The 15,424-nt window shown below is 35.7% G+C and overlaps 1 protein-coding gene across 1 annotated transcript in view; it reads right to left on the bottom strand.

The window, feature by feature from the left end:
• Nucleotides 1–15,424, bottom strand: part of LOC145297032 (protein DDI1 homolog 2-like) — an 83,708-nt gene that overhangs the window by 13,866 nt on the left and 54,418 nt on the right. The window contains exons 4-5 of the mRNA XM_080143259.1: nt 8,710–8,837; nt 8,441–8,569 (exon numbers count right to left, since the gene is read on the bottom strand). Of these exons, the coding sequence (XP_079999385.1) occupies nt 8,441–8,569; nt 8,710–8,837 (257 nt within the window). The remainder of the gene's footprint in view (nt 1–8,440; nt 8,570–8,709; nt 8,838–15,424) is intronic.

Raw genomic sequence — 15,424 nt, 5'->3', positions numbered from 1 at the left:
GATAGAGGTTGCAGCGAAGAGAAAAGGACATCTCCTACGAGGCTACGAAGTCTATTTTGAACTCTATCAAGACAGGACAAGTCCTTTCTAGCAGCTCCTGCCCAGATGTGGCAACAGTATTCCATCCTTGGACGTACCTGGCTCTTATATAGATAGAGAATAGCATCAGCAGTGAGATATCTACCGGATTGATAGAAAGATCCCACCATTTTTCCAGCGGCCTTGGCAACAGATTTGATATACGTGTTCCATTTAAGATCAGGAGTAATGGTCAAGCCGAGAAGCTTGTCAAAACTTGAGGCCTTCTGAAGACGAGAGCCATTCATTTCAATTGATGCCAGATGTGGATCAGAATGTTGATAATGTAAAGAGAGAAGCTTGGTTTTAGATGCATTAAAAGTAACCAGTCACTCCTTACCCCATTGTACTACGTGCTCAAGATCAGAGGAGAGAGAATTGGAGAGAACTTGGTTGTTTACTGTCTTAGATGTGCTACCATAAATGGTAGTGTCATCAGCATAAATGTCTACAAATGATGTAAGGATGTGATTTGGAAGATCATTAATGTAGATCAGGAAAAGAGTTGGGCCCAGGATGGACCCCCTGAGGGACTCCAGCATTAATACTGTGAGCTTCTGATTTTTGCCCCTCAACTACTACTCTTATGAACCTATCAGAAAGAAATGATCTAATAATTGAGAAGACATTTCCAGCTATACCATAGCTAGAGATCTTGTGAAGTAAACCTTTATGCCATACCCTATCAAAGGCCTTAGATATGTCAAGAGCAATTGCCCTAGAAAGGTTGCCTCCGTCGAGAGATTTGCTAATCCTATGAGATATAACTGTAAGCACATCTGCTGTAGATCTAGCAGAACGGAAACCATATTGAGTGTCACTAAGAAGGTTATTTTTGTTGAGATGGTTGATTACTTCTGTATTTAACACAGATTCCAGCAACTTACTCATGACGCACAGGAGACTTATTGGCCTGTACTGAGAGGGGGATGAGCGATCACCTGAATTTTTAAATACAGGGCATACTGATGAAATTTTCCAGGGAGATGGGAAACTATTCTCCTTAAGACAACGTTTAAACAGTTTTGTAAGTATGGGCGCTAGTTCAGGTTGAAGTTTTTTTGAGTACTATAATTGGAATACCGTCAGGGCCAGTTGCTTTACTAGAATCAAGGTTTTTGATTAGCTTGGCAACATTACATACAGATATACATATATCACATAGCGTGTTTTCTGATACAGGAGGAAATATTGGGGGTTGGCGGACTTGATCGCAAAGGGTAGAATTAGCTGCAAAGTTCTTGACAAAGAGTTTGGCTTTGTCTGATGTTGACGAGATTACCTCAGGTCCATTGATAATAGTTGGGATGGAGCACACGCTTCTAACACCACTGCATTTATATTTGCCCTCTATAGGCCCCACAACAGCGGAGTTACTATCTTTAAGAGCATATCTGAGAAAATAGACCACATACTGTCTTCACATCCCTCGGCTAACATCCACATCTGTAGTGACTTCAACGTCCATAACGTGGAATGGCTGACCCATTCAAATAAGACAGACGATGAGGGAAGGTTTTGTCATGATTTTGCCATTGCTTATGACCTCACTCAGATTGTTCGCGAACCCACCCGTGTGCCCGATACACCCGGTCAATATGCATGCCTCCTAGACCTTTTTCTCTCAACTTCCCCTGAGCTATGTTCATGTTCCGTTCATTCTCCTCTAGGATCCTCCGACCACTCCGTCGTATCAGTTGAGATAAAAACGAAATGTAAGAAGCCCCTAGACGGAGCCCTCCACCGTACTGTATACCGATACTCTATGGCTGACTGGGATAGCTTCCGTACATTCATATCTGATTTACCTCTGCACTCCATGTTTAAAAAGGAAGTGTCCTCTATAGTATCAGATCTGACCGAATGGTTAATTGTAGGCATAGACCAATTCATACCATCTAAAAAATTCCAACAAAAACCTAACAGCCAGCCATGGTTCTCCCCAGAATGTGCTGCTAATATCGCGCACAGAAATCACTTTTTCCATAACTACCAACGTAATAGATGCACTGAGACTAAAGCTGCTTTCAGGACTGCCAGCAACCACTGTAAAAGAGTAATAAAAAATGCAAGAGAGGTATATGCCCAGTCTGTTAAATCCAAGGTAGCTGATCAGCGGCTTGGTTCCCACCAGTTTTGGCAAATAACAAATAGGATCCTGAACAGAAGTGTGCGTTCTATCCCAACCATTATCAATGTACCAGAGGTCATCTCGTCAGCGTCAGACAAGGCCAAACTATTTGCAAAGAACTTTGCAGCTAATTCTACCCTATGTGACGAAGGCCATCAACTCCCCATATTTCCTCCTATAACACAGAACAAGCTAGGTAACATACAAATATCCGTGCATGAGGTCGCCAAGCTAATCAAGGACCTAGATTCCAGTAAAGCAACTGGCCCTGATGGCATCCCAATTATAGTGTTAAAAAAGCTTCAACCAGAACTTGCTCCCATACTTACGAAACTGTTTAAGCGCTGCGTTAAGGAGAAGTGCTTTCCGGCTCCCTGGAAAACCTCATCAGTTTGCCCTGTATTTAAGAATTCAGGTGATAAGTCATCTCCCTCTCAGTACAGACCAATAAGTCTCTTGTGTGTTATGAGTAAGTTGCTGGAATCCATATTAAATAGAGAAATAGTCAACCACCTCAGCAGGAATAACCTTCTTAGTGAAACACAATATGGTTTCCGCTCTGCAAGATCTACCGCAGATGTGCTGACGGTTATATCCCACAGGATTAGTGAATCTCTTGACAAAGGCTTCCTTTCTAGGGCAATTGCTCTTGACATATCAAAGGCCTTCGACAAGGTATGGCATAAGGGTCTACTTCACAAGATTTCCAGCTACGGTATAACTGGAAATGTTTTCTCAATCATTAAATCATTTCTCTCTGATAGGCTCATAAGAGTAGTGGTAGATGGACAAAAATCGGAGGCCTGCAATATAAATGCTGGACTCCCTCAGGGGTCAATCCTAAGCCCAACTCTCTTCCTGATCTACATCAATGACCTCCCTAAACACATACTTAAATCATTCGTTGACATCTATGCTGATGACACGACCATCTACGGCAACACATCAAAGGCTGTAAATGACAAAGTTCTCTCTGATTCTCTCTCCTCTGATCTCGAGCGCATGGTTCAGTGGGGGAAGATGTGGCTGGTTACCTTTAATGCATCCAAAACCAAACTCCTATCCTTACATCATCAACGCTCTGATCCCCATCTGGCATCAATTGTGATGGATGGCTCTCGTCTGGGTGAGGCCCCGTGTTTTGACAAGCTTCTGGGTTTGACCTTTACTCCTGATCTGAAATGGAACACGTACATCAAGTCTGTTGCCAAGGTCGCTGGAAAGATGGTGGGATCCTTCTACCGCTCCAGAAGATATCTCACTACTGATGCAATTCTCTATCTATATAAAAGCCAAGTACATCCAAGGATGGAATACTGTTGCCATATCTGGGCAGGAGCTGCTAAAAACAGCCTATCCTGCCTTGACAGAGTACAAAATAGACTTCGTGGCTTAGTGGGGGATGCCCTTTTCTCTACCCTGCAACCCCTCTCCCACAGAAGAGACGTTGCGAGCCTATCCTTGTTTTATCGTTATTTCCATGGCAAGTGCTCGTCTGAATTCCAATCTCTGGTCCCCCCTCGCCAATCTTTCACGAAAAACACCCGTCTAGCTGAATCCACTGTGAAAAATTTCCCCCACTCTATATCTGTGCCTAAATCAAAACGCGGATTCCATGAACAAAGCTTCTTTCTTAGAACTGCACGCCTGTGGAACTCTGTTCCGTCTGCCTGCTTCCCACCGGACTACAACTTGGATGTCTTCAAGGCCAATGTTAACAAATTCCTAATGAACCGCCCTCTTAAGTAAACACTTCATCAAATCTCCACACTAACGTAATGTACTTGCACTAACCCTTATCCCTGAGTGGCTTCCGGGCCTTGATAAGTGATGATCTACACGTAAAAAAAAAAAATTTAAAAAAAAAAAAAAAAAACTTCTTTGAACTTGGAAATGGATTATTTTGTTGGCCATAGTTTCATTTTTATGTATTTATTAGGGGGGTGGGTCTGTCCTCTACTTCCATTGTTTCCAAGGTTTTAAATTTGTTTTTGTCTGTAGTTCTTGTATTTGAGTCATTGGACCGTTTCATGTGCGTTTGTGTATTTATGAGCTTTTTATCGTTGGTGAATTTGGTTTCTGTTTCTATGGCTTCTGGTTCTTTGCGTTCGATTTGTTAGTTTTTATGCTTGATTTATCTGTTTTTAGAGGTTGAGCGAGATCATGGTTTGGTTTTTGTAGGGGTGGTTTTCTTTGAAGAGATTTTCCCTATTTATTGTTCTTGTCTGTTCAAATGTTTTTGTAGAGTGTTTTTGTGTTTGTTGTTATCTGTTTTTATATTAGAACTCTTGTGGGGAATTGAAGGACTCTCCTTATTGTTAGTATTCTGCTCCTCAGAGTTCTCCATTTCCATTATTGGAGAGGGGAATTAGTAGCTTCATCTGTAGTTTTTGTTTAGTCGAGTCTGGTTCTAGTTTGTTGTCATTTAGGGTTTGTTTCTGGTTTGAATCATTTTTGGGTGTTGTAGTAGGCATTATTTGATTCATGTTGATTTCTTTTGGGGTCTTTTATAGGATTTCAGTTAGATCTTTCAGCTCTGATATTAATTTGTTGAAGGTAGTTTGTTTGGTTTGGTTTTTGGCGGTTTCCGCATAGGTATTTGTTTTTTTGGAGGTAATTTATAATTTTCCTTGCCCCCGGGAAGGAAATCTTTTCCTTGTATTTCACTTCCACAACTTTTTCTTTTTTTAAAAATCTTGCAAGTTTTAGAATAAGCCGAGTAATTTTCATGACAGTTTGGACATTTTATTTCATTGGCTACATTTTCCGCATGTTCTGTACCCTCTACAGGTTTCTTTATGATGCCCAAATTTGTGGCACTTAAAACGTCTTATTAGGGGCTGGAATATATGGTTCAGCTTTTCCAATTACGTATCCGATTTTAATTTTCTGTGGGATTGTGGGGGTATTAAAATTCAGGATGTACGTATTTGTGGGTATGGTTTGACCATTTCTTTTGATATTAATTTGGGTGTGGTCAATTACCCCTTGTTTTTTAAAAGTTGTTTTGATTTTGATGAATGTTGCCAAGGTTAGTTTCTCACTTCTTACGATGCCTTGTGACGCATTTAATTTTTCGTGGGTGAATACCCTATATTGATAAATGTGGAAGTTTTTCATTTTTAAGAGATTTTGAGCATATTTATAATTATCTATTTCGATCAGAAGATTGCCATTTTTCATTTTTTTTTTTTTTACCGCTTTTGGCATGAATATTTTGTGTAGTAACTTTTTCAATTAGTAATGGTGAAAGAAGGAAAAAAAAAAAAAAAAAAAATCAGTGAACTAAAATTTCTATTGCTAGGAATCTTGGGAAATTTTTCTTTTCTATAAATTCTGGAGAGTTGTTTTCCATTGATATGGATTCTAGCTTGCTGTCTGAATTGGATGCATCAGATACATTGGAGTGTGTTCTTTTATTTTGAGCACTATTGATTAATTTTCTAGGTTTTTTGAGTGGTTTTCTGATTTCCATATACATTTGGTTATTTCATCTTTTTTGCTCCCCACCCTCCTCGGAGCCTAAATATAGAAGATATTGGGGGGGGGGGGGCATTCGCCCCTTTTTTCATCCCAAGGATACAAAAAAGATATACTCAATCAGTTGAGTTTATGCCATCATTTCCCAACTCCTCCTTTAGTTTCATTTTCCCAGTTTAATAGAAACATTGGGTAGGGAACAGTTGTGTGGTTTTATCTCAGCAATTGATTGACTTCATGCCATCGCCTTCTAACACTTACTTGGTTTGCCTGTGTTTGTAGTAAGAGTAAGATATTGCATTATCTTTAGACTATTTTTTTTTTTTAAATGTTGTAATTGACATTTGCCAGTATAAGTGTTAGGGCTTGACATAACTAACCGATTAATCTGATCGGGCCTCTCCGACTTCCTGTCTAATCGAGGTAAGGGGCGAAATGGTGTGTTGCAAGGACACAACATTTTTTTTTTTTTTTACCCAGGTCATGGACTGCTCAACCACCAGGATCCTGTCCCAAAACATTACGGGTCGCTACCTACAGCCAACAGGTAGCCCCAATGAGGGACTTTTACTCTTTGCAGGGAGGGGGGGCAGTTGGCATATTTTGATGCCCCACCGACGGAGCCTATTAACATCTGGTTAATTGAAAAAAACTTTTAATGCTTCAAGTTGTTTATTTTTTTCAAATGTTTTATTCATGCATTTTAGTTTGTTTTTAATTACATCCTTCATGAATCAATGCTTGGTTTGGTGTTCTTGCGGTGGATTTTGTTGTTTTCATTCTCGGTCCTGCAGAACATGATTGAGTTTTGCAAACGGAAAGGGTTATAGTATTATTGGTTGGTATGTTTTAAGTTAGAAAGCCAGTAGGGAAGTGAGGAGGGGAGAGAGGGGAAGGGGACTTTTTGTTTCAGGCTTTGCAGAACATGACTTAGTTGTGCGAATAATTAAAAAGAAAAACAAAAGTGTTAATATAGGTGAATTTGTGTCAGGGAGTTATCTTCTGACAGCCTGATCTGGTTGCACCAGGAAAAGACAAGAGTAGAGAGAAAAAAAACAAAGAGAAGAGAGAAAAGAACAAAGAGAAGAGAGAAAAGAACAAAGAGAGAAAAGAACAAGGAGAAGAGAGAAAAGAACAAGGAGAAGAGAGAAAAGAACAAGGAGAAGAGAGAAAAGAACAAGGAGAAGAGAGAAAAGAACAAAGAGAAGAGAGAAAAGAACAAAGAGAAGAGAGAAAAGAACAAAGAGAAGAGAGAAAAGAACAAAGAGAAGAGAGAAAAGAACAAAGAGAAGAGAGAAAAGAACAAAGAGAAGAGAGAAAAGAACAAAGAGAAGAGAGAAAAGAACAAAGAGAAGAGAGAAAAGAACAAAGAGAAGAGAGAAAAGAACAAAGAGAAGAGAGAAAAGAGAGAAGAGAGAAAAGAGAGAAGAGAGAAAAGAGAAAAGAGAGAAAAGAGAAAAGAGAGAAAAAAGAAAAGAGAGAAAAAAGAAAAGAGAGAAAAAAGAAAAGAGAGAAAAAAGAAAAGAGAGAAAAAAGAAAAGAGAGAAAAAAGAAAAGAGAGAAAAAAGAAAAGAGAGAAAAAAGAGAAGAGAGAACAAGGAGAAGAGAGAACAAGGAGAAGAGAGAACAAGGAGAAGAGAGAACAAGGAGAAGAGAGAACAAGGAGAAGAGAGAACAAGGAGAAGAGAGAACAAGGAGAAGAGAGAACAAGGAGAAGAGAGAACAAGGAGAAGAGAGAACAAGGAGAAGAGAGAACAAGGAGAAGAGAGAACAAGGAGAAGAGAGAACAAGGAGAAGAGAGAACAAGGAGAAGAGAGAACAAGGAGAAGAGAGAACAAGGAGAAGAGAGAACAAGGAGAAGAGAGAACAAGGAGAAGAGAGAACAAGGAGAAGAGAGAAAAGAACAAGGAGAAGAGAGAAAAGAACAAGGAGAAGAGAGAAAAGAACAAGGAGAAGAGAGAAAAGAACAAGGAGAAGAGAGAAAAGAACAAGGAGAAGAGAGAAAAGAACAAGGAGAAGAGAGAAAAGAACAAGGAGAAGAGAGAAAAGAACAAGGAGAAGAGAGAAAAGAACAAGGAGAAGAGAGAAAAGAACAAGGAGAAGAGAGAAAAGAACAAGGAGAAGAGAAAAAAGAACAAGGAGAAGAGAAAAAAGAACAAGGAGAAGAGAAAAAAGAACAATGAGAAGAGAGAAAAGAACAAGGAGAAGAGAGAAAAGAACAAGGAGAAGAGAGAAAAGAACAAGGAGAAGAGAGAAAAGAACAAGGAGAAGAGAGAAAAGAACAAGGAGAAGAGAGAAAAGAACAAGGAGAAGAGAGAAAAGAACAAGGAGAAGAGAGAAAAGAACAAGGAGAAGAGAGAAAAGAACAAGGAGAAGAGAGAAAAGAACAAGGAGAAGAGAGAAAAGAACAAGGAGAAGAGAGAAAAGAACAAGGAGAAGAAAGAAAAGAACAAGGAGAAGAGAGAAAAGAACAAGGAGAAGAGAGAAAAGAACAAGGAGAAGAGAGAAAAGAACAAGGAGAAGAGAGAAAAGAACAAAGAGAAGAGAGAAAAGAACAAAGAGAAAAACAGAAAAGAACAAAGAGAAAAACAGAAAAGAACAAAGAGAAAAACAGAAAAGAACAAAGAGAAAAACAGAAAAGAAAACAAAGAGAAAAATGAAAAGAGAAACAAAAAAGAGAAAAGGAAAGCAAAAGAGAAAAATTAAAGGAAAAAAAATGACAGATAAAAGAATAAACATAAAAAAAAATACCTAAGTGAACTCTTCCGATAATTTTTTGTGTGCCAACACCTTTTGCAATTCCTGCCCATCTGTTGTCCACTAAACGCATTATGTTACAACGTTCAGCACAAGATTGACTCATTATTGTCATCTGAGCACCTAAAAAGAAAAAAACAATTTATTGATTGAATTTGAAAAAAATATGATTATATTCAAGAAAGTTCTTTCTTTTTGTTCACTTTTATTGACTATGGATCATGTTGAAAAGAAAAATGTTAGATTCTGTTTGAACAACTTACCTGAATCAACAAAAGCCTTGACCGGATGACCATTTACTTTGCAATCAATATATAACATGTGCACCTGGCCAAAACTCTCTGGGGCAAACTCCATTGCAGTCTCCATATTTGTTTCAACATTTTTTAATCTAAAATATACAACAAGCAGAAAAGTACTTTTTAAAAAATTTCTATATTCATTAACATATAAATTAAGGGGGAAATTAACTTGGAATAAATTAGTTAAGACTATAAAAACGTCCAAGAATTAATAAAGTACTACACCCTAAGAGCATAGATGGTTCATCTAATTATATATGTCTTAGACCGCTCAATGTTGCCTGATCGTAAAATATACATAAATATTATATTTTAATTACTGCAGAATTCTTATCGATATATCTGTAAAACTGAGAATGTGCGTCCGGACACTTCTCAACCTATATACTCAACAGATTTTAGATCTACAGACTTGAAATTTGGTATATAGGATATTCAGACATGTGAAACTTTAATCCGTTTTCATCCTGATAAAAAGGCTGCTAAGGGATCAAAATTGGTACACAGAGTCATCAAATTTTTATCTGTTTGCTGTTTCACGAATACGCAGGCATGAATAATTCACATTACAGATTACTTAAAACACCATTTAAAGATCATGTCAAGTTTGTCTAATGGTTATCGAACTTGACTCGCTATCTTTAGGTTTTGATCTTAGTGTATTTTTTCTTTTTTTTACTTAGAATTGAATGGTTTAGAAAAAAAAGCATAATACTCACATGCATACGTCTCAATTTCTGTTTTTTTTTTTTTTTTACTTCATTTTTATTTAAAGGAATTTGACATTACGTTTAATACATACAATATTTCTGTTTACAATAAATAAGTTTTCTGCATTAATTAAAATATGATATATATGTGTATTTTACGACCGGGTGAAGTCAGGTGGCTTGCTAGTTTATTATAAACAGAAATACTGTAGGTATTAAATATAATGTTAAATTCCGTAAAAAAAAAAAAAAAAGTTTAAAAAAATTGTGCATGCAAGTATTATGTTTTTTTTGCAAACAGTTCACTTCTTGTAAAAAAAAAAAAAAAAAAATTTTTTTTTACTCAAGCTGAAATCGAAACCAAAACCTAAAGACAGTGAGCCAAGTACAATAATCATTAGACCAAGTTGACATGATTTTTAGAAAGTGTTTTCAAACCTACTTATTCTTAACATAAAAAAGTTGTCATATGAACGTTCGTGCATGTGCAGTTGTGAAACAGATGACAGATAAAAATTCAATGACTCCCAAGTATCAATTTTTCAGTTTTGAACACTTAGCATTTTTTCTGGACGAAAACTGATTAAAAAGTTTTTCACATGTCTGAATACCCTATATACTAAATTTCAAATCTGTAGATAAAAAAATTCAGTTAGTAATATAGATCGAGAATATTTTTTTTTAAATTTGCTGACTGTTATCCTCATCTTAATAGTTGTTATTTCACAATGTTTTGGTCAACTATTCCTCTGGCCTTTGTCAGGTGATTGTGATGGGACAAGAATGCTGAGTCTTAACTGTATCCTCAGTAATTACTACCTTCCATAGTTGTTGTCGTCTTACTGCCTTTTGGCCAACTAATAATCTGGTAGGATTTAAACCGCTATCTTCAAACAATGCTCACCGTAGAGACTCATAGCTTTTTGTTTTTTTACTGCACCACGGGCCCCCAAGTGTTATTAAGGTAGGATTTTTTGGTCTTATAAATTCAAGATTTTTGTTTTTATTTGGTCTTCCATCGTCGGGTCTGTACCGAATGGTATATTTTTTATTGGAATCCATAGAGTAATTTGCATATTTTTATTTTTTTATTTGCTGTGAAAATAAGGATAACAATCCGCAAACGAATAAAAATATACAAATTACTCATCTGAAAGGATTCCAATTAGTGATGGGACGATGCCAACATTTTTCCCGATTCCGATTCCGTTCAAAATTTCCGATTCCGATCCGATTCCGATTCTTGTAAAATTTATACATATTTAATTAGAGATTTTTCAAATTATTACATAAACCCCTGGTTAATGTCCGCGTATATTTTATCTCAAATGTTTGCCTTGTAATTGATTAAAAATTGTAACACAACAAAAAATTTATTTTGATTTTAAAACAAAGCTATATTGTACCAGTTCGTATTTACTGTATAACATGCTACTTACATGAATAGTGGAAAATATTCGAAGATTGGTAGGCAAAATAAGAAAACGATGTAAGAACAATATATTTAACAACGCCACTTAGCAAAGCCACATCTCATTGTTACGAACGAATTTCTAAATAATAATATTACAATTTTGAAAACCATTTTTAACGTGAGATTGCGTGAGCTTTCTGTGCTTTCTCTCGCAGCTAAATCCCTATTCCAAAATGAAATATTACTTTTATAGATTACGTGTTAGAACATTTTTTTAATTGGCGGAAAGAAAAGCGATCATTTAGAATTTAGAGTGTAAGATCAGTTTCGAATATAAATTTAACGTAAAATGATCATCATTTCTGGCCATCCTAATTCTTTATGGATATTAACTAAAGTGTTTCCCACTAAATTAAGTTCGGTTTGCAACGTTGTAAAACCATGTGTAATCGCTTAAAAAGTAGACACCCTATCCCCAATAAGCGCACATAATTTAAAATCGGTAACACACTACAGCTCATGTTACGTTATATTTATTTGTGAAACTGACCGTCTATTTTAAATTCCTAATCGTTTTATATATATATATATATATATATATATATATATATATTTTATAATCATGAGTGTTTATAGGCAATCTTTTTATTTCATTTTTAAATAGTTACGTGTAAAACGGTACGTAGATGTAAATAATGTATTCTCGTGAAATTATCGGTGTTTTTATTCCGTTTTCATTTTTCGCCCATCGCAATTATAACTTTTTGTTGCGAAAAGAAGAGTTTGATTCTCCATTTTATAAAAGACACGGACCCTTCCTACTACTAACCTTCAGTCCGTGATAATACAAAAAAAAAAAAAGCGATTATTTGTGCTTTTATGATTTTGCCGATTGGGTTGTGAGTCAATGGTAAAAAAATTAGTTAACTGCTTTAAAACGATTCGAATGGCTGGGAAACGGGGGATCATTTTATATTAAATTTAGAAATTTAGGAAAAAGGGCCATTTTCGCCAGCTAGGAAAAAAGGGCAAATATCGATTGAAAATTAATTTGAGCTGGTTCTTGTTCCGATCAAAAGTGCCCCTTTTGGGAGCTGGATATTCCCCACATTTAAAAACGACTTTACTTTCGGGGGGGGGGGGGGGCAAGTAAATAGGAGCACTCAATATGAGAACAGTAGTACGAAGCATAAATTATAAAAATCGATTTTATTTCGTTTTAAAGAACCCTTAAAATTAAAAAAGAATTTGGTTAATTACAATGATTACAAGATAATAATTTAGTTATGTAATACACTTAAGTGTCTCGTTGTTACTCATATTTAAGTCCTAAAATTCTTAAATTATAATGTAAAAACATTAACATTTCTCCAGTTTCGCCTTTCAGACGATTTCTACTTGGTGAATAAATATTACCTCCAATACTAAATAAATAATCGTGATACATAACTGATAAAAAAACAATTTTGAGTGAAAAAAAAATTTTCAAAAGTTTTCAGAAAAATGACTAAGTTCAACTTTTGCTCCACACCCAATATTAGCCCTAAACCTCCAGGGCTTGTGACTCTGATTTTTCCCAGGGTCAGTGATACTTCCATCAGGTGTATATCAGGTATGCCCATGGTTTTGCCAAGTTTAAGAAAAATCTAATGAATGGATGAAAAGTTATTCTGAAAAATATGTCAATTTTGTCTATTTAGAGTCATTTTGAGGTATTTTTTTTACCTCTTTTGCCCCCATGGGGAGCTGATTACTTGTAAAAATGGACAAACGGCTATGTTTCAGGCCTTAAGACATGTAAATTTGAGTTCAGCACCATAAAAAAACACTAAATAGAGATACATAATCACATTTCAGACAAATATGAAAAAAAGAGCCTAAAAAAGGGGTGGTTTTTAGCCCTAAAAGTTCCCGGGGGGCGCAAACCAGAGTTTTGCCAGGGTTAGCGATACTGAATTTACATTTGCAACAATTGCCTTCACATTTTGGACAAGTTTCAGTAAAATCTAATGGACGGGAAAAAAGTTATGGGGCCAAAAGTGTCATTTTTGCCATTTTGGGCATTTTTGACCCCTTTTCAGCCCCTGGGGGAGCAACGAGAGTTTTCTTAAAAAAAAAACTCGATGTTGTGCACATCTACGTATTGGAGTACAACTTGTGGCAAAATTTCAGAAAAAAGTAATGGACGGTTATCCGGGAATCATCCGGACGAACGGACGAACGCCACTGAAAACTATAGTCCCTCTCCGATAAATCGGGGGGACCAACAAGGAATGGGCAAAATTGTGAAAAGGCTTGGCCTTTGATTTAATTTGAAATATGCTTCCAGTGTGATTTTCTTTGATTCTGCCGGTATTGTTTATGTTTATACTTAAGGATTGCTACGACGGCGCCAATGCCGTCTGAAGCCGAGGCCTCCTTGAGATATATATATATATATATATATATATCACGGAGGCCTCGCTGAAGCCCGCCAATCTCACTCAAAAGTTGAGTTGAAAGTATTATGGGGTAATTAACACCTTCGATGCCGTTGGTTTCGACAACAATACTTTTTCACACCCACTTGCCAAATTTCTCAAGGAGTTTAATATGAAAAGATTTCAAACGAATAGAGTTTTATTTTATTTTCCTGGAGCCACATTGTCTGACACCGTCGCATTTTTCTCGGGTTTCGGAAAAGTTAAAAATATACATGAATATCTCACAATGAATTTATCAAAGTCTGGATAAAATAGATAAAGAGAAAACATTTAGAAATTTTTCAGATTGAAAAAGAAATTATATTTACATTTAAAAGTCCCCTCTCATTGAAATTCTACTTTTGGACGATATTTGTAAACCCACTAAAAACCAAATTATTTTTAGATCTAGGATGAAGCTCTAAACTGTCTTCACGTATTAAAAAAGGGTGCTTGTGCAGTTTACACTATGTTAAAAAACGAAAAATAAAAAAAAAATATATATTCTACGTACTCGTTATGGAATGAAGTTCTCATAAAAAAATCACGTAATTTCATCAAATAGTTTTTATTTTATGCCGTAAAAACGATTTGGGAAATTCGGAATCTTCCTAAAAAAACTGCGATAATTAGTCAAGGGAGCGTAAAACAAAAACTATTTAATGAAATTACGTGATTTTGTTATGAGAACTTCATTCTATAATGAGTACGTAGATCTATAGAGTTTAGTTTTACTAATAGTTTAAAAGAAATAAATATTTATAATCGGTACAAGCAATTGAAAATTAACTTTTGAAAAATATTCAAAGAATCGATTTTGGAATCGGAAATTATACACAAATTTTTCCGATTCCGATGCCGATTCCGATTCCCCGAAAATTACCGATTTAACCGATTCCTGATTCATCGGCACAACACTAATTCCAATAAAAAATAAGGTTGAGAATTGTCCTCGCACACATTCTCACTTTTTTCATATAAAATGATTCTAACACTCTAGTTTCCTAGGTGTAAATCCACGGAAACTCAAGAGTTGATCAAAAAGTGCTCGATGACAAGCAGAGTCTTATTATAGCATGTTTATTTACGCAAACATTATTGGCTACATATACGCATACATGTTTCTGCTGCAATTTCTTTAGAGATCCAGAGTCATCAGAGCTGATCTTCACAACGAAACAAGTGTTTTTTTTTTTTCTTCTTTCTGAAAAACTTTTAGGGTGTTCACACATAATTGTCTAAAAAAGTAAAATCTAAGAAAAGGTGGTGGGAAGTGTTGGTTTATGATATGAAAAAAAATTATGGAATGACCGTGAAATTTTCATTAAGAATTGTTATGTGGTTGTACATACTATAAAAAAAATGATGCAATTCTATATTTTCTTGAATGAATTTTGTTATTAAATTGAAAAAAAAAAAAAAAAAAAAAAAAAAAAATCTGATGTATGTACTTGTGACAAAAAAAAAAATTATCATATTCCAAAAATCACATACATTGATCAAATAGATTTATTTTTATAAAGAAAATTATTTTTAAGCAATTAATGGGAATTTGTAGACATATCAGGTGCCTTCAATAAGTTTCCAGACTTTTTTTGTACATGCATTTAAAATTGTTGTAGACTATTGAAAATTCAGTATATTATTGATATACATACTATGAGATGACTGACCAATTTTTATAATTTCAGGTTCAAATAAACAGCTATTGGATTTCAAGTTCAAATGAACAGCAATTGGAATACACACTACTAAAGCCTAACGTCACAGGTGGTGAATTTCAAAGATGCAATTTGGACGTGAGGACACGTTAAAAGAACGATGTGCAATAAAACTGTTTTAAACTTGGAAATGATGCCACAGAAACGTATGGAATGCTTCAGAAATAAGCATCAGTTTTTGAGTACCATTAAGAGATTTAAGGAAGGCATGGAGTTTGTGAGTGATGATGAAAGGTATGAGAGGAGTAAGGAAGTCAGAACAGCAGAGTTGATTGGCCAAATAAAGAATTTCATGGATAAGGACCGTCGTGTGTCTATAGAAACAATAAGTGCACAGTTTGATGTCAGTGTAGGAATTGTACACACAAT

The sequence above is a fragment of the Euprymna scolopes genome, chromosome 2 (genome assembly GCF_053919585.1).
Source record: "Euprymna scolopes isolate OS-2025 chromosome 2, ASM5391958v1, whole genome shotgun sequence".
NCBI classification, from domain to species: domain Eukaryota; kingdom Metazoa; phylum Mollusca; class Cephalopoda; order Sepiida; family Sepiolidae; genus Euprymna; species Euprymna scolopes.
Note: the sequence above shows the minus strand (reverse complement) of the source record. Positions and strands in the feature narration are given on the sequence as shown.